Source organism: Eulemur rufifrons, chromosome 19 (assembly GCF_041146395.1).
Source record: "Eulemur rufifrons isolate Redbay chromosome 19, OSU_ERuf_1, whole genome shotgun sequence".
NCBI lineage: Eukaryota > Metazoa > Chordata > Mammalia > Primates > Lemuridae > Eulemur > Eulemur rufifrons.
The window spans coordinates 91,133,881-91,153,436 of record NC_091001.1 but is presented as its reverse complement, the minus strand read 5'-3'; the positions used below and the strand labels follow the sequence as shown (position 1 = coordinate 91,153,436).

The 19,556-nt window shown below is 34.2% G+C and overlaps 1 protein-coding gene across 4 annotated transcripts in view; it reads left to right on the top strand.

Moving 5' to 3' along the window:
- BIRC6 (baculoviral IAP repeat containing 6) overlaps positions 1-19,556 on the top strand; it is a 220,746-nt gene that overhangs the window by 91,535 nt on the left and 109,655 nt on the right. For all 4 annotated transcript variants that reach the window (XM_069494939.1, XM_069494940.1, XM_069494938.1 and 1 more), the window contains exons 34-43: positions 3,314-3,445; positions 5,152-5,367; positions 5,955-6,138; positions 7,431-7,586; positions 9,032-9,165; positions 10,201-10,354; positions 12,396-12,512; positions 14,338-14,492; positions 15,350-15,476; positions 18,445-18,555. In XM_069494939.1, the coding sequence (XP_069351040.1) occupies positions 3,314-3,445; positions 5,152-5,367; positions 5,955-6,138; positions 7,431-7,586; positions 9,032-9,165; positions 10,201-10,354; positions 12,396-12,512; positions 14,338-14,492; positions 15,350-15,476; positions 18,445-18,555 (1,486 nt within the window). The remainder of the gene's footprint in view (positions 1-3,313; positions 3,446-5,151; positions 5,368-5,954; positions 6,139-7,430; positions 7,587-9,031; positions 9,166-10,200; positions 10,355-12,395; positions 12,513-14,337; positions 14,493-15,349; positions 15,477-18,444; positions 18,556-19,556) is intronic.

The following is a 19,556-nucleotide window of genomic DNA, read 5'->3' as shown; positions in this document are numbered from 1 at the left end:
CTAATTTGCAGGTTGCAATTTTGCTTTCTGAATGCTTGAGCCGGTGTTCTTATTCAGGATTTTTTGTGTGTGCTAATAGTTGTTCTTATTCCAACTATACGCTTTACTTCTTTGCCTGGATAGCCTAACCTATTTTTCAGTTATTAGTTTATATTCACTTCCTTAAAGAGGTTGTCTCTGGTTTCTGAATTAGAATAGTATCCTCATGCAGTATGTTCCCTGTGTGTCCTGTATTCTTGCCTTTACTGTATTCATCTTTTTGTAGATACTTTTTTGTTAACTTGAGATTTGTTCATTTCACTTTGAGTCAATGATTTCTTAAAGTATTGTTAGGAAATTGTGCTGCATATGCTGTTTTAGATCTGACTTCTTTGCTCACAATGGTGTTTTGAGACTTATCTATGTTGAGTATATCAGTAGTTCTTTTTTATTTCTGACCACTATTCCATTCTTTGAAAATCTGTTTATCCATTTTCTGTTGATTAACCCATCAGTATTTGACTCATTTTCTCTATTGTTTCTTTTTGAAATATAAACAAATATGGATATTTACGTAGTATTTATATTCCTCTTTTTACTTTTTTAGTGCACACCTATACATTCTCTCTCTTTCTTACACTTTCTCTCCTTAATAGAATGTCATGTTTTAGAATGTAGTTTTATTTCAGGATAATTGAATCTTTGTGGTTTCTATAAATGGGCTACGTTAGTTACATGATCTCTTCTAAATTTACACGTAAAATTTATTTGATGTGCATTTCAGATAGTTTATAGCTGATGTCAGATTCACATGAGCCAGTACTTTAGTACAATTCCTTTTTAAAAAGTATCTTTTTCTTTCTCCTAGAGAAGGACAGTTCTCAAAGGATATAAACTATATCCTTGATTCCTGGTATAGACCCCAGTGTGTTATATGTAGTAGTTTAAAAATATAATTGCTTTAAGATGAAATGAGATTCTACATGAAAGTCTTTAGATCTGGCATATTTATGAAAGCTTTGGGCCTTTTTTTTTAAAGGTAGGGTTGGCACAAAGTTGTTTATTTTTCACTTCTGAATTTTTCAGCTATGAGTTTTGCAAGAAAAATGATGTAAAGCTGCTTCAACTCCCTTTTCTTTTTGAGACTCTTAACCAATTTTAGGTAGTACTACTTTATATCTTTTCAAATATGGCTAAAATTTATTGAGCATTTAATGTTTATGCTTGCTGTATTTACTTTAGGATATAAAAAAGGAAAACAAAACCTAGCACATAAAAAAGTAGATATTTCTTTGTAAAATATTACTGTTTTGATTGTTTATTATGAAAGGCACCATGTTGGGATAGTTGGCAAAACTTAAAAAGGGGATCTGTGGAATAAATGGTATTTGGGCATCACTTTTACTTCTTCCATTTGTGATAGTTGTGTTGTGATTTGTAGAACATTCTTTTTTTTTTTTTTTTTTGACACAGAGTCTCACTCTGTTGCCCACGCAAGAGTGCTGTGGTGTCAGCCTAGCTCACAGTAACCTCAAACTCCTGGGCTCAAGTGATCCTCCTCCTGCATCAGCCTCCCGGGTAGCTGGGGCTACAGGCATGCGCCACCATGCCAGGCTAATTTTTTTTTTTTATATATGTATATTTTTAGTTGTCCAGCTAATTTCTTTCTGTTTTTTTAGTAGAGATGGGGTCTCGCTCTTGCTCAGGCTGGTCTTGAACTCCTGAGCTCAAACGATTCACCTGCCTCGGCCTCCCAGAGTGCTAGGATTACAGGCGTTAGCCACCACACCCAGCCTTGTAGAACATTCTTGTTTCTAGGAATTACACACTGAAGTATTCAGGGTGATTGGACATCAGGTTGCCAACTTATTATCAAATAGTTTAGGGAAAACATATTTGTACAATAAATAAAACTAGTTTGAAAATAAATTAAAAATTTTAATCTTGATTATAATTGTATTTGTTAATTGTAGAACTTTTGAAACTATTTGCTGACCCTACTGATTTTTAGAGTAATTAACTTCTCAATTGATTTTTATTGTTTATACATGTGCAAACTTGTTTTAATTCAGAATATATATTTTTTCATCTATGAAGATAACAGCTAACTGGATTTTTCTTTATAACATTAGTTAGTATTTTTTCCCCTGATACAAAAAATATGTGTCAATAGTAGAAATTTAGGAAGTGTTCTTTGAATAGGTAGATTTATTAAGTTCTTAGCTAAAATATTATTCATTTATAACTTTGGTTATAAATAGACCTTTGTAGTAACATTGCATTTAAAGTAACTTTCTGTGTATATGAGTACATGGGAAAGTCATTCAACAGTTCTCAAGATTCAACAATTCAAGATTGTAAGGCCTTTATGACAGAGAGTTTTTTCTCCCCTTTGGTCTATTTGTTCATTGCTACATATTATTGATTGCCTGGATTTAGGGATGGGAGAGATGGGATTGGCGGGCGGGGTATAGTTAAACGACAACATAAGGGAATTTTGTGATGGAACTCTTCAACGTTGAACGTTACTGTGAATACATTAGCTGACGTGTAGGAGTGTATACAATTAAATACACAGACATACAAATGAGTACAAGTAAAACTGGAGAAATCTGAGTAAGATTGGTGAATTGTATCAACGTCAATACTTTTGTTGTGATATACTATAGTTTTGCAAAATGTCATCATTAGGGAAAATTGGGTAAAGCGTACAAGAAATCTTTGTATTATTTCTTAATTTATTCTAGCACACCTTTATTATTTCTTAAGTTACATATGAATTTACAGTGATCTGAAAAACTTTAATTAAAACCACAGACATACTAAAAATATGGATAATTCCTGAGGGAGATTTCCATAAAAGCAAAGTTTGAGGTTGCTGTGAGCTAGGCTGACGCCATGGCTTTCTAGCCTGGGCAACAGAGTGAGACTCTGTCTCAAAAACAAAAAACAAAACAAATAAAAGCAAAGCTAAGAAATATTAAACATTAAAAATATTTTCCTATATGTTTATTTAAAGCAAAATATTTCTTTTCCTCTATTAAAAATACCTATCATTCAATTTCTTTAGTAGCTTATGTAAGAAAGTCATCTAGTTACTTCCTTTCTCCAGTGGGGGTAAGGGAGATCTTAATGATAACATGGAGAGATCATGAAGGCAGGATTTTGAAATGATTATTTTTTTAAAATCAGCATAGTTAAAATTGTATTACTAGATCTTTCAAGGATTTACTTATTCCATTAATTTGATGTATGAATTCTGTGAGGAGTATAATAATTTACTTTTTTTGTTTTTAACATTTTAAATTTTAAGTTGTTTGTTTATTTTTTAAAGCAACTTAACCTATTAAAAGCAAAACAGAAGGCTCTGGTGGAACAGATGGAAAAAGAAAAAATACAAAGTAACAAAGGATCATCCTATAAACTCCTGGTGGAGCAAGCAAAACTAAAGCAGGCTACTTCAAAGGTATTATCTGGCCTTTAACTGTCTCAGAAAGATCACTTTTTCATTTAAAATTATTTGAGCAGTGAAATATCTTTAGTAACTACCAGGAAACTAAAATATATGTTATTCTGTTTATAAAGACAAAAATCAGTCTACCCTGGGCTTTTTTTTTTTTTTTTTTTTTTTTTGTAAAGTAGCTTTTAACTCAAGGAAATTTATGATAAAGTGGACTTCAGGTATTATTCTAGCATATCACTTTCAAAATGGATTGAATTACAGTAAATTGAAGGTAAAAGACAATGGAATATACAGTTTTAATAATGTGGCATTGACAGTGCTGTTTATTCTTTCCATATTATAATACAAAAATATATAGCATGATTGTAAATACCATTGTGTCAGCCATAAAAATAAAATTAATATGTAAAATGAAAATTTTGGCATTCCCTTTCCTTTTAGTTTTGTTATTGGAAAATTTTAGGGGCTGAGTTTAGAAGTGAAACTTCTTTTGGATCCAGTAGTGCTATAAGTCTCCAATATAGGATGTCTTTTTTTTTTTTTGGCCCGTTTTAGAGTACAGTGGTGTCGTCATAGCTCATTGCGACATCAAAATCCTGGGCAAAGCCATTCTCCTGCCTCAGCCTCCTGAGTAGTTGGGCCTATAGGTGCATGCTGCCTAGCCCAACTAACTTTTCTATTTTTTGTAGAAGTAGAGTCTCACTCTTGCCTAGGCTGGTCTCAAACTCCTGGCCTCTGGCGAACCTTGCTAGGATTACACAGGTGTGAGTCATGGTGCTGGGCCATAGCATGTCCTTCCTAAGTGAAAATGAAGTTCAAGGCCGGGCGTGGTGGCTCACACCTGTAATCTTAGCACTCTGGGAGGCTCAGGCGGGTGGATTGTTTGAGCTCAGGAGTTCGAGACCAGCCTGAGCAAGAGCGAGATTCCATCTCTCCTAAAAAATAGAAAGATATTATATGGGCAGCTAAAAAAATATATATATAAAATTAGCCGGGCATGGTGGCACATGCCTGTAGTCCCAGCTACTTGGGAGGCTGAGGCAGAAGGATTGCTTGAGCCCAGGAGTTTGAGGTTGCTGTGAGCTAGGCTGACACCATGGCACTCTAGCCTGGGCAACAAAGTGAGACTCTGTCTCAAAAAAAAAAAAAAAAAAAGAAAAAGAAAAATGAAGTTCAAGTGTTTTGTAAATAAAACTTTTAAAAAATTTGATATGAATTTTTTTTTAATTTGGGGGAATAATATTTATATATAGCAACCAAGTTTGTGTATTCTTTCTATAAATGTGCAATTATACTTACTCTGCCAGATTTGGAAATAACTTGAATTAATACTTTGTACTTAAAAGTTAAGGTTTTCTGTATCTTCAGCCTTCTGTGAATTATTTTAGGATATTATGTTAATATTTATTTGTTAGATTTGACCTAACAACTTAAGAAATTACCTATACTGCATATCTGTAGAAATTCACTTTTTTGAAATTCTGTTATATGTTCTGTATCTTAAATCTAACCTAGGAGTTAAGGTATTTTGGTCAGTATAGCTTTTAATAATCTTACCTTTTGAATCTCATGTGTAATCAAAAAATTTTGTTTTTTAGAAGTTGTAAGTTTTCTGAGTGAATACATTAATAAATTCATTGTATAAATTTGTACTTTAAAATATTTATTAAATAAGCATTAATTCAAATACTATAAATTTTTGCACGCAGCACTTTAAGGATTTAATTCGATTACGTCGGACAGCAGAATGGTCCCGTTCTAATTTAGATACAGAAGTTACAACAACAAAAGAAAGTCCAGAGATAGAACCACTTCCATTTACTCTGGCCCATGAACGTTGTATCTCAGTTGTCCAGAAACTTGTTTTGTTTCTCCTTTCCATGGATTTTACATGTCATGCAGATCTCTTATTATTTGTTTGTAAGGTAAGTAAACTATTAGGCATTTTTATAAGTATAAATTTACAGGGTAAGAAAAAAACTAGGAAAGACACAGTTTTTGATTGATTTTGATTAAAAGAAATGATAGTACTTCTTTGGGATTTCCTTTATGTGCAGTTAGTTTTTTTTTATTATGTCTGGAAAGATTTAATTTTTCCCCCACTTATTTCAAAGAAAATCTGATTAATATTTTACTTTAATTAAAACTTAAGAGTTTCAAATGTAGGTGATGTGGTTATATCTATCTCCAACCTACCTTTCTTATATTATTTAAAATAGGAAATATGTAAATAAATGTCATTAAGTTAATGAAAGAGTTTTAATGTAGCATATGCACTGTTTGTTGAAATCATTTTTAACTATTTAAACTAGATTTTAAGTCATTTTAATATTTGTTTCATGAAATTACATTCTTTTGCATTCCCTCTTAAGTGATTATTTTGACAGCAGAATCATACATGAGTACTGAAAACTATTGTTCCAGTGCTAACATATTGATAGATTTCTGTTATTTTTTGAAAAAACATATGTAATTGCTATTTAAGATTATGATTTTATGAAATGTATTACAGGTTCTTGCACGCATTGCGAATGCCACAAGGCCAACTATTCATCTGTGTGAGATTGTGAATGAACCCCAGCTGGAAAGACTGCTATTGCTTTTGGTTGGAACTGACTTCAATAGAGGAGATATATCTTGGGGTGGTGCTTGGGCTCAGTATTCCTTAACTTGTATGCTACAGGATATTTTAGCAGGTTTGTCAGGCTTTATTTTTTATAGGGTATGCCAGAATTAGCTTGTTATTGCTCAACTAAGTAATGTTTAAAGGAAATTGTAACCCCCTAAAAGGGTAAAAGGTTTCTTTAGCCAAACGTGGTGTAGTGCAGCACCTGTAGTCGTCAGGTACTTGAGAGGCTGAGGCAGGAAGATCACTTGAGTCCAGGAATTTTGGACTGTAGTGCTCTATGCCAGTTGGATGTCTGCACTAAAGTCAGCATCAGTATGGTGACCTCCTGCGAGCAGGGAACCACCAGGTTTCCTAAGGAGGGGTGAACTAGCCCAGGTTGGAAACAGTGCAGGTCAGTACTCTTGTTCTAATCAGTAGTAGTGGGATTGCACCTGTGAATAGCCACGGCATTCCAGCATGGGCAATATAGGGAGTCTTTCAAAAAATGAAAAAAAGGTCCCCTTAATGTTACATCAGTAGTAGCTGTTTAGAATTACTTTGTATTTAATTATGTTGACAGATGTGATAAATATACATCTTTAGAAAGGAGTTAGTTTGTTAAAGTGCATGGGTATTGGAGCTAGTCTGCTTTATTATTACCAGTGGAATGATGCTTACTGGTTCTTTTTTTTTTTCCAGACAGAGTTTCACTCTGTTGCCTGGCTAGAGTGCCGTGGCCTCAGCCTAGCTCTCAGCAACCTCAAACTCCTGGGCTCACGCAATCCTTCTGCTTCAGCCTCCCAAGTAGCTGGGACTACAGGCATGTGCCACCATGCCCGGCTAATTTATATAGTTGTCCAGCTAATTTCTTTCTATTTTTAGTAGAGATGGGGTCTTGCTCTTGCTCAGGCTGATCTCGAACTCCTGAGCTCAAAGGATCCACCTGCCTTGGCCTCCCAGAGTGCTAGGATTACAGACGTGAGCCACTGCGTTCGGCCCTTACTGGTTCTTTATGTAACCTTGAGGAAATCATGGTGCCTCAGTTTCTTCATCTGTAACATAGGATAATAAAAATCCCTTTGTTACAAGATTGTTTTGGTAAATGAGTTGTCAATGTATGTAAGATAATTATAGTAACTCTTTATACATATGCATTTTGTGTTTTCTACTGCTAGTTACTTGACTTTGGCATTTGAAGGTAATGTAGTGAGTCCTAGAATTCCTTAGGTGGTTGGGGACTCATTTGCTTTAAATTCTTTCGTAGTTGGTACATCATATATTTTGTCATTCTCTAAACTGGAGGAAAAAATCTGGTTTAATATGTTTCAGAAATCTCTGTATAAATTTTTAAAGCAGTTGAGACTGTTTCCTTATGTACAGGAGAACTGTTGGCACCAGTAGCTGCAGAAGCCATGGAGGAAGGAACAGTGGGTGATGACGTAGGTGCAACAGCTGGTGACTCTGATGACTCCCTTCAGCAGTCCTCAGTTCAGTTGCTGGAAACTATAGATGAACCTTTGACACATGATATAACAGGTACATTTTTAAATTGTGTTTTATTTAAGATGTTTTAGTTTTTTCTATCAAATAAAAACATGTTTAAAAATAATGTTAGAGAAGTATAAAGTTGATTTTATATTTTTCTATTAGGTATTTGGCCTTATAAACTACATGATTTATTTTCCTGATAAATACATTTTGTCTTGGTTCTCTGAATGAATGCTCATTACAATAAAGTGGTTGCATTTTATAATGTCCTGATTATTTTGAAGTAGTCCCATTTGCCTATATTAAAGAAAATACAAAATAGAAAACATTTAAAGATATGCTGTAGTGAAGATAGCTAGGTTTAAAGACTTTTCTTCTTTAAATCCAGCTTCTTTGTAGGGTTTTTTGTTTTTTGGTGTATTTTTTTCTTTGTTTTTTTTCCTTCCTTTTTAAAAACTGTATTTGTAAATTACCGTATATAATCCTTTGTGATGTGGAAACTCTGTTTTGATTCCTACCTTACAATTCCTACCTTATATATTCAGATGCTGTGGTTATTTTCAAATATTTGTCATTCCTTAATCTTATATTCTCTCATGATCTGATCTTTTTTTCTTTTTTTTATATGATATTCTCTTTATCTGGTATAGACTTCCTTCTCCTATTTGGATGATGAATTCCTCCTTATCTAAGGTTTACATAAAGCGTGCCTTCCTCCAAGAGGCTTTTTCTACCACTACCAGCAGAGTTGGGGACTGTGCCATCTGTACTCCTCTTGTACTCTTGAATATCTCTCCTAGCATATGATGTTGGAGTTAGTTTAGTTATAGATACACCCCACCTCTGAGCCTCTATTAATTAGGGGAGATTTCTTTCATTAATCTTTATGTACATATACTCAAACCCTAGAACAGGCTGGCATTTAGTAGGCTTTCTCTTACTATATGTTGAATAAGAGGATGGGAATGATGGGAAAGTAAGGTTTGTAAGTGATAGGAAGCTACTTAAAAATTTAGAGACACCTAAGAGCAAAATAATTTCTAATTCATAATAGAAAAATAAGATAAATAGAAGTCTTACAACTTAAATCCTCTTTGCTTTTCTCTTTGTTACTGTATAGCATTACCAATAATAATGGATGTAACATAATGAATTATATATTGGATATATTAGAATAATATTTATTCTAGAAATGTTAATGATTATTTTTAATAACAAAGTTTATGAAACTTGATCCAATAAGAGCTAATACTGTGGTCTTTTCCTTAGGAAAGCAAATATCATTGCATTCATATTTTCATTGTATGTTATGGAGTGATACATTTGCATACCTATTGCTTAATTATTAAGTAAAAAATTTGTGGTTTTTAAAATAAATAGGCATATGTATGTTACATACAAGCAAAATAATTTTTTCTGTAAATAAAAGCAACATATCAGCTAAATCTTATGCGATACACTCCACCAGTAAAATCACTTTTAATTATTTGAAGGTGCACCTCCGCTCTCCTCTTTGGAAAAAGATAAAGAAATTGACCTTGAACTACTTCAAGATCTCATGGAAGTTGACATTGATCCTTTAGATATTGATTTGGAAAAGGATCCTCTTGCAGCCAAGGTTTTTAAGGTATGTTACATTAGAATATTCTTTGCAGTTTAAGTCTTTCATCTTACGCTCTTGGCTTAGTAATTACTTAAAAGAGGAAAACATACATGTTTATCACTAAATGCAATCCATTATTCAGCATGTTCAAAATGCATAAAAGTGCTGTAGGTACTGTAGTAGTTTTTAAAAATATATCAGTGGAATAATAAAGAAAATATATGCAATTCTGGCCGGGCGCGGTGGCTCACGCCTGTAATCCTAGCACTCTGGGAGGCCGAGGCGGGTGGATCGCTCGAGGTCAGAAGTTCGAGACCAGCCTAAGCAAGAGCGAGACCCCGTCTCTACTAAAAATAGACAGAAATTATCTGGCCAACTAAAATATATACAGAAAAAATTAGCCTGGCATGGTGGCGCATGCCTGTAGTCCCAGCTACTCGGGAGGCTGAGGCAGTAGGATCGCTTGAGCCCAGGAGTTTGAGGTTGCTGTGAGCTAGGCTGACGCCACGGCACTCACTCTAGCCCGGGCAACAGAGTGAGACTCTGTCAAAAACAAAAAAACAAAAAAAAAAAAAAAAAAAACTTATGCAATTTTATTGATATAGCCATTAATAATTACCTTATAGCAATAAGAACCACTGTTAAGTGTGCAGAAGTACAGTTATGGATCACCAACATTTCAGGCAGTCGTATAAACCTCATTCAAGCTGAGTTCATTGCAGCTTCCCATTCTGTGTTAGCTCCCACTTTTTCTAAGGGAGATACACCTGCAATACTTTACAGAGGTGCTGTTTTTTGGTGTATAAGAGATTTTATTAGGGATGCTAGTTATCTCTCAATTTCTAAACATAATTAGGTATTTCTAGATTTTTGGCAGAAAATGAAGAGAATTTTATTGTACCATTCTTATATATCATTAAAATTAGAAGTGGGGTTTAGAAATTTAGAGGGTTGGGAGAATGTTTATTTTGTAATCCTGTTTGGCTTTAGATAATGTAAATCATGTGACAATCAATGAAAAGACAATAATAAACCACATTTTTTCCCCATTCTTTTAAGCCAATAAGCAGTACATGGTATGATTATTGGGGTGCTGATTATGGCACCTACAATTACAACCCTTACATTGGAGGTCTAGGAATTCCTGTAGCAAAGCCACCGGCAAATACAGAGAAGAATGGATCACAGACAGTTAGTGTTTCAGTGTCTCAAGGTAAGTGTATGTTTGTATTTTAAGGCATCTGGTATTCTTAAAACAAGTCCCAAATTTATGTGTACTTTATACCTGGAGAAATTGAGACTGGGTATATGTATGCCAGGAGGGTTTAGTATCACCTGTGTCACAAGTGCCATTTACACTGTTTGTCAATTTCGGAGAGCTTCCATTTATGGTCTTTGTATTTCTCAAAATAACATCTAGCAAAAGCGTTTTGTAGGATGGTATTAACAGTGATTTTAATTAATTCTCGTTTGTTTTAATTTCTTATCTTTAAAAGTAAACGTTTATTAATAGAATGAAACCACATTAAGTATTATTTTTGTACTTTTATAGTCATGTAAAATACATCAGACATCCTTAATTTTTTATAAAATATTTTTTAAACTTTTGAAACAATGATACAATTACTGAATTGTTTCAAGCACAATGCAGAGAATGTTTGTTATCCCGGAACCATTTGAAAATAAGTTGCTAATTTGATGTTATTTTTGTTTTGTTTGTTTTACAAAGCAGAACATTCTTCTACATAAGTACATCAAGAATCATATTCTCTCAAAATTGAGAAATTAGCACTACTCTCAAAACCGAGAGCTTATTCAAATTTTAGCAGTTGTCCAAATAATCTTCTTTATGCAGAAGAACCCAATGAAAAATCATGCACTGCATTTAGTTGTTTGTATTTTAAGGCAACAAGACTCTTTAGTCTTGTTCAGTTTGCAACAGTTCCTCAGAGTTGACTTTTATGACCTTGATGCTTTCAAAGATTATAGGCCAGTTATTTTATAGAATCTCCCTCAGTTTTGTTTTGTGTGCTGTTTCCTCATGATTAGATTGAGATCATGTATCTTGGCAGGAATATGACAGATATGGTGCTCATTTTATTTCCTTTCATCCTATTAATATTAAGTGACCCATGATTTTCATCTGTCCACTACTGAGTGTGTTAATTTTAATCACTTGATTAAGGAGTCTGCCAGGCTTCTCCATTGTAAAGTTACTCTTTTCCCCTTTGCAAAAAGTTTTTGAGGGTTGGGGAAGCACAGTAGTCCTTGGAAACTGTGTAAATACCTTGTTCCTCACCTAATTTCTTGTTAAAAATTTACTAACTTATTCATTTAGTTTTGAATGGACTCATAATTTCTTTTTTTATTCAGTGGGATATAACATTATTTTGTATTAGGTTTTATTTTGGTGACATGTAAATAACATAAAATACCATTTTAACCATTTTTCGTGTATAGTTAGTTCACTGTCATTAAGTACACTAACAGTATTGTCACTATTTTTTTATTCATGTTCAATTTGTCCCAAACTTGACCAGTAGGATCACTGTTAATTTGGTCTCTGGCTTTTTGACATGTCCTTATTCTTCAAGCACTTCCTTGCTCTGGCAAAACATGATACCCCAGGCTCATCATTTACTTTACCTGCCCCAATCTGTGGTTTAGCCACTTCTGCAAGGAGTAGAGTAGTTCAAAACCTTTTAAAACAGAGATATGCTTAAATCAAGATTTGGGTGCTAGGTGTACTTGTTGCTATTTTGGTGGCTGTTTCCATACCCTCCTGGTGGACTGAGAGAAAGAGCAAGAGCGCGTGTGCACGCACATGAGTGAGCACACACGTTTCATCTATATTTATTTCATTATCTATATGTATTGACTGTGATGTGTTCACATCAGTATATCTGACGGTCTAATAGGGTTCGTTTTAGTTTTCTCCCTTCCATATTTATACTCTCCTTTTTTTTTTTTTTTATCAGTAAGAAACCTGGGTCTCATCCTTAATGTATTTGCTACCATTACTTCACGGATGTGATCTACCTGTTTCTGTATAACTAGTCTCTTGTTTCTAACCTCCTTTCCGCAGATCATCTCCCCCTCCTCTAGCTCTCATACCACATGTCAGATTGTTCTTCTGTATGGACACACTTCTCATCACCCTCTCTTGGGTTCAGATGTTGATATTTTATAGTAGAAAGAAGGACATGAGTAATAATTGTCAAATATGCCTTTTTTCTTTCAATTGTTTTTTGTAGCCCTAGATGCTTGTCTAGAAGTTGGACTTGAACAGCAAGCAGAACTTATGTTGAAAATGATGTCTACCCTGGAAGCAGATTCCATTTTACAGGCATTAACAAATACATCTCCTATGTGTAAGTAAAATTACCGTCTTTAGAGTATTGTAGTGAGTGATTTCTCAACTGATTATTTTCAGGTACATTGAATAAGGACAGATTTTAAAATTCTGTGTCTGGTGTGAGTCTGAGGGGACTTAGTATATAGCACTTCTTCTTCTTTAAGTAGCAAGTTAAGAAGAACTAAGACAAAGGATTAACAGATGGGGGGAGGAGTGTGCAAAATACCTGCATGTAGTGCCCTCAGTTCACGCCAAAAACCTGAATCTTGTTTTTGTTATTGTGTATTTGTTGTTGTGTTGTTTTGAAGTCAATGAAATTACTAGGAAAGCCTGCATAGCTGCCTGTGAATTCATTGTGCTATATCCAAATTTATGATGAATTGGATTTTTTTAAGTAACATCTTTATCATCCTTAAAGACTTAAGGGGGAAGACATAGGGTCGGATGACAGCCAAATGGGTTTGCTACCTGAATCCCAGAATTGAGAGGATTTATTTACCTAATTATCTATAGAAAAGGAAGGCAAACTTTTTAGTAAATGGCCAATAGTAAATATTTTAGGCTTTGTTTGCCATATAGTGTGTGTTGAAACTATTCAACTCTGATTTGGTGGCAGGAATGCAGCCATAGACAGCATATAAATGACTGGGCATGGCTGTGTTACAGAAACAGGTGGCCTTCCAGATTTGACCTTCAGGTCATGGCTTGCTAAACTTGATATACAATGCTAGACTTGTGTAGATCTCCTCATGTCACAGGTATACAGTTCGGATAGCACCCTATTTCTGAAGGACAGATTGAGAATCTGTGTGAGGAGAGAGGGTGATAGTTTTATTTTTCTTAGGCCTACACATCATTTCACCTTATACAGGGCAGAACAAGGAAAGGGGTAGAGATAATAGGTAGAACCCAGGAAAGTCAAGTGTGCTTCTCTGAAGGAGAGTTCACAGCCCATTTAAATAGAGAAATTTGGGCTTTTAGATCTTCCTTTTGTTACGTGGAATTCTCTCTGTTTGCAATTTTCATTTATTTCTTGCCTTTGAATATAGAAAAAAGGAAAAAGAAATACCCAAGGGATGATCTAGTGTTCTATCATCTTACTATTGGCACATTAATATTGTATCTTATCTCCCAGGTAATAAGAGGAATCCCTTTTGTAGGGTCCAGCCTCTGGGTGATTACAGATAACTTAAATGTTGCCTAAAGTAGCCCTTTTCTTTGTTAGACATTTCTTGTTTCAAGCAGTTGATTAGAAAATCTTTTTGAAATTGGTGTCCCCTTTTCTTAATAGTCTTTTGATTTTGTTGCTCACAATTGTGTCCCTTTTTAATATGTTCTAAATATATGAAAAACCTTAGTATGACTACATTTCTCTGCTCCCCATGTATATATTTTCATTTAATTAGTTTGGTGTGTAGCCTAGGCATCAGAACTTTTGAAAGCTTCTCAGGTGGTTCTAATGTGCAGTCAAGATTAAGAATCAATGAACTAGAATCTAGATTACTCTAAAACTGCCTTCTCAGTAATTAAGATTTTTGTTTCTTTTCCTTATTTTTCCTTCTTTATTAATTCTTTAGAAAAATGCAATTAGAAATTCCTAGAGAATAGATTGTTTGCTTTTGTTTGATGAGTTCTGAGAATTTTGGAGCTGCTCTTTATGGTGATTGTCTTTTTAACTTTCAAGAAGTATTATAAAAACAATTTTTTCAAATAGTACAGCTTCGAATGATTCTAAAGAATGCAACTTCAATTCTTTTTTTTTTTTTTTTTTTTAACAAAAGGTTTACTACCAGTTACCACATCTCCTTATACTTAAAATCTTACTTGTGTTTAATTTTCAGTATCACAGTCTCCCACTGGAACAGATGATTCACTCCTAGGGGGTTTACAAGCTGCAAACCAAACCAGCCAGCTTATTATACAGTTATCATCTGTCCCAATGTTAAATGTTTGTTTCAACAAACTTTTTTCCATGCTTCAAGTCCATCATGTTCAGGTATGACTGCAGGAGAAAGGGTGTATTTTTACATATTGTTGCTAGGTTAGTAAAAAGTGAAAACTAACTGGAAGGCTCATTCTCAACCTGATAGGTTTCTTTTATACTCAGGTGGAAAAATATTAGAAGTACTTTGATTATCAAAGTAATCACAGTTCCCCCAGTGCTATAATTTCTATGATTTAAAGCTTTAGCCTTTTTTTTTTTTTTTTTTTTTTTTTTGAGACAGAGTCTCTCTCTGTTGCCCAGGCTAGAGTGAGTGCCGTGGCGTCAGCCTAGCTCACAGCAACCTCAAACTCCTGAGCTCAAGCGATCCTCCTGTCTCAGCCTCCCGAGTAGCTGGGACTACAGGCATGCGCCACCATGCCCGGCTAATTTTTTCTATATATATTTTTAGCTGTCCATATAATTTCTTTCTATTTTTAGTAGAGATGGGGTCTCGCTCTTGCTCAGGCTGGTCTCGAACTCCTGAGCTCAAACGATCCGCCCACCTCGGCCTCCCAGAGTGCTAGGATTACAGGCATGAGCCACCGCGCCCGGCCAAGCTTTACCCTTTAGTACTTTAGTTCCTACTATCATACATGCATAAATCTGTGATTAAAGACTTGAATCACCTGTTTTGATTTAGCAAAACATTTTTATGGGGTGAATTATAAATTTTAATTCAGTTAAATTTTGTTTCATGAAGAATTTTACTGTAGCTTTGCTTGGCAAATGAATTGAGGTAACTCAGTGTTTAATAGAAGAAATTCTTTCCTCATGACAAGGATTTAAACATAAGATTTTTGATTAAATGGTGTTTCATAATAGGCTATTATTTTTTTTTTTTTTTACTGTCAATTTTCATTCTTTTCCAGTTGGAGTCACTTCTCCAATTGTGGCTCACATTGAGCCTGAATTCTAGTTCATTTGGAAGCAAAGAAAATGGAGCAGACATATTTTTATATAATGCTAATAGAATACCTATCATTTCATTAAATCAAGGTAAGTTTTATTAGAAGGAAATTCATTATAATATAGTATGTAAATAACAAGCTTAAAAGGTAATGATTCGATTAAAATATACCTACCTAATTTTTGTCATTAGGGTTAAAATGTTTCAGTGGGAAAAAATCCTTTTTTTAATGCACCGACTTTACTATGTAGCAGAAAAGAGAACAGAAAAATCTTTATTCTCTGGTCTTTGTTATTTTATGCCTGTGTGCAACTAAAATTCACAGCATTTTATTAATCTTTACGTCATATTTTCTTAAAGTTTTGTCTTATTTATAGTCTGTTCTATTGCAACAGGTGTTTGGTTTTTTTGTCTCTTTTTTTTTTTTTTTTTTTAGGTGAATTAGCCCCTGTGTCAATTGGTCAGCTGGAGAAGTTATTTTAGTTTAGTTTTTTTTTTTCCCTTGGCAAATCCAAGATCATAGGAATGGTGGGAGTAAGATATCCTTCAACAGGAAAAGAACTAACCTTCAGTGCTGGAGAGGAATCTATTATAATTATATTTTAAGAAAAGTAAAAATGAGCATCTATTCCTGGTGCTTTCTCCCTAAAAGTGCTGCATCCCATATCATTTTCAGCTCTTAAATGATCTGTCTTCCTCCAACCTTAGTGACAGCTACATTGGCTCATGATTCCACTTATATTTGCATTGTTTTTGCACCAGCCACCCCTGCTTTAATCAACACATGTTCATCTTTTCCCCTGAATTATTTATAGTTACTGCTATTACAAAATTTTCTCTTTTCAATTTTATGAAAAATATTAAAAAAAAGAATAAGAAACACATATTTCTTACTATAAATCTGGACAGTATTCTACTTTTCAATTGTCTCAAATACTATAATTTTTTTTTGTTTATTTGAAATAAAATCCATTTAAGATCCACACCTGATTTAATTACGTTTCTTAAGACCCTTTTAATCTGTATAATTTCTCTCCATGTCTTTTTTTTTTTTTTTTTTTTTTTAAAGCTCCTTTGTAAAGTCATTTGTGGAAGACGTTTGGTTGGTTATTTTCCAGGGTTCCCAAGGTTCAGATATTTGGTGTTTGTATCTACATGGTATCCTCTGAATTTCCGGTAAATTGATGGTTAGACCCAGAGATTAATCTGATCCAGGTTTTTAAATTTGTTTGTTTGGTTTTTTTAAAAGCAATTTCGTGGGTTGTCTCTTTATTTCATGATATTAGCAGACACTGATGCTCAGTGCCTGGACATATTAACAAGTCATTAGAGGTTTCCAAATGATCATAATCTGATTTCATTCCTGTTTCATTTCTTAGCTGAAATATTTCCGTAAAGAGAAACTTGCTTTTAAAATGCTATGTAGTCAACCGTGTGGTACACTTTGTGTAAGAAATGCAGAAAAAATGCTGGAACTTTTTTAATATTTTAAAATTAGTTTTTAAAACAAATTGGTTCACAAGCAATCTACAGTCATGACCAGTTTAGTTTCTTTAATATGTATTTGTGTAAGTTCTTGGATTTAAAAATGTTTTTTATGGTTCTTTTACAATTATTATACTTGATACTGAAATTGTGCTATTTGTGGCCAGTAAGATGTTCCTTTTTCTGTTACTTTTGGTTTCTAAAATGCATGATTATGTTTTTGTTAACTTTTGGTATGAGATATGGCAGATGTTCCAAACTCTTTTTATTTCTTTTTTTTTTTTTTTTTTTTTTTTTTTTGAGACAGAGTCTCACTCTGTTGCCCGGGCTAGAGTGAGCGCCGTGGCGTCAGTCTAGCTCACAGCAACCTCAAACTCCTGGGCTTAAGCGATCCTCCTGCCTCAGCCTCCCGAGTAGCTAGGACTACAGGCATGCGCCACCATGCCCGGCTAATTTTTTGTATATATATATATATATATATATATATATTTTTTTTTTTTGAGACAGAGTCTCACTCTGTTGCCCAGGCTAGAGTGAGTGCTGTGGCGTTAGCCTAGCTCACAGCAACCTCAAACTCCTGAGCTCAAGCGATCCTCCTGTCTCAGCCTCCCGAGTAGCTGGGACTACAGGCATGCACCACCATGCCCGGCTAATTTTTTCTATATATATATTTTTAGCTGTCCATATAATTTCTTTCTATTTTTAGTAGAGATGGGGTCTCGCTCTTGCTCAGGCTGGTCTCGAACTCCTGAGCTCAAACGATCCGCCCACCTCGGCCTCCCAGAGTGCTAGGATTACAGGCGTGAGCCACCGCGCCCGGCCTGTATATATATATTTTAGTTGTCCATATAATGTCTTTCTATTTTTAGTAGAGACGGGGTCTCGCTCTTGCTCAGGCTGGTCTCGAACTCCTGACCTTGAGCGATCCACCCACCTCGGCCTCCCAGTGTGCTAGGATTACAGGCGTGAGCCACCGCGCCCGGCCGAAACTCTTTTTATTTCTTGCCCTAGATCTGGAATCAACCATTTCTAAAGGGCACAATCTAGGCTCTATGCTATGCACTATACACTGAACTATGTGCATTTTGAATAACTTTGGCTTCTCCAGCTGCCCTGTGTGCTTCCTATCTGGGCCTTCCAAATTATATAGTTACTGTGTGAGCTTGTGCTTTTGTTGTTAAATTTCATTGATTTCAATCTATTTAATCCTAATTTTTCCAATACACCTTATTTTCAGCTTTTGATTTTGTCGAATGTGAGGATTTTTAGTAACACAAATTATGTTAAAGTAGAAATGCCTGTAGTTTGGAAACTACAACAAATTGTAATGATATCATTTTATGTGTAGTGGGCTGAACTTTAAGCCTTGTCATAAAATGTTACTGACTCTTAATGCTTTAGTTGTGTTGAATGGGGAGTTCTTTTTGTTGTTATGTTTTGGGGATACTGATTAATGAGCTGGTTTATAGAAGTAATGTCTTATTTTTGAATTCATTCTTTTGTTTTTTAATTCTTTACCAAACATTTATTTTCTTTGAGTAAAAATTTTTTCTCTTTCTCTTTCCTATATAGCATCAATAACTAGCTTTCTCACAGTGTTAGCTTGGTATCCCAATACTTTGCTCCGGACCTGGTGCCTTGTGCTTCATAGCCTAACACTCATGACCAACATGCAGCTTAATTGTAAGTTCAATAATTTAGTTATGTAAATCTCTGGCATACAATTGAGTATTCTTGTTATCAGATTCGTAACATAGGTTTTTCAAAGAAGTGATATAGTTGTGAAAATGATTGAATCCGTTATTTAAATGTCTCTTCTGAATTTGTTCTTATATATGTTATCTGTTGTACTTGTTTACTTTGATAATGTAAATATTCTCAAATATCTCTCATCAGAAGTTCAAATCATATTTTTATCTTTTTAAAACTTACTGGTTATTAAAAGAAAATTGATTGGTTTTAGACTACAAAGTGAAATTTTTACTTGTGATCTTAAGTTTTTATGTTGGTTATTCTTTAAAGGTACCTTTGCACTTAAAATGATTTATTCATTATAATATAAACATGTATGACTAGATTCCTGGGTTTTGTTTATAATTTAAATCATTGCTTAGCATCAAAATGGTGTTCCATTTTCTCATTTGGAATATATTTTCCAAAAATGGAATCAAAACATCACTGTCTGATACTCATGATATATTTAACAGAGAGTGGTTTTTGTTATTCAGCTCAGAAAACTGGTATGTTACCTGTATATTAGTTCACAGATAACCTGTATAAACTGCCATGCAAAAAGGAATAGTTTTTGCCTCATTTTATCGTCAAATACTAGGTTAAAATTTACCTGAAAAGTATCTTGCTGTTTCTAGAAGGGAGAGATAGTTACTAAGAATAGGCTTACCAAATAAGACAGTAAGGATCTAAGTTTTGTCCCACTTGACTGTGCACTGAATAAGAAGCCCATTAAACAGAACATATTTTCACAATCAGAAGTGAGACAGCAGGAGATATGTGGTAGATGAAAATAGAGAATGAAGTACAGCTTAGTCAATATAGTAGATATTGAACCTGTTTTAATGAACTATAAATATTGCAAATGTGTTTTACTTGAAACTACAAGATGTTTTACAATATGACATTTCCATTGTCTCATGGTCCCTTTATTAAGAGCTTTTTAAAAAAAT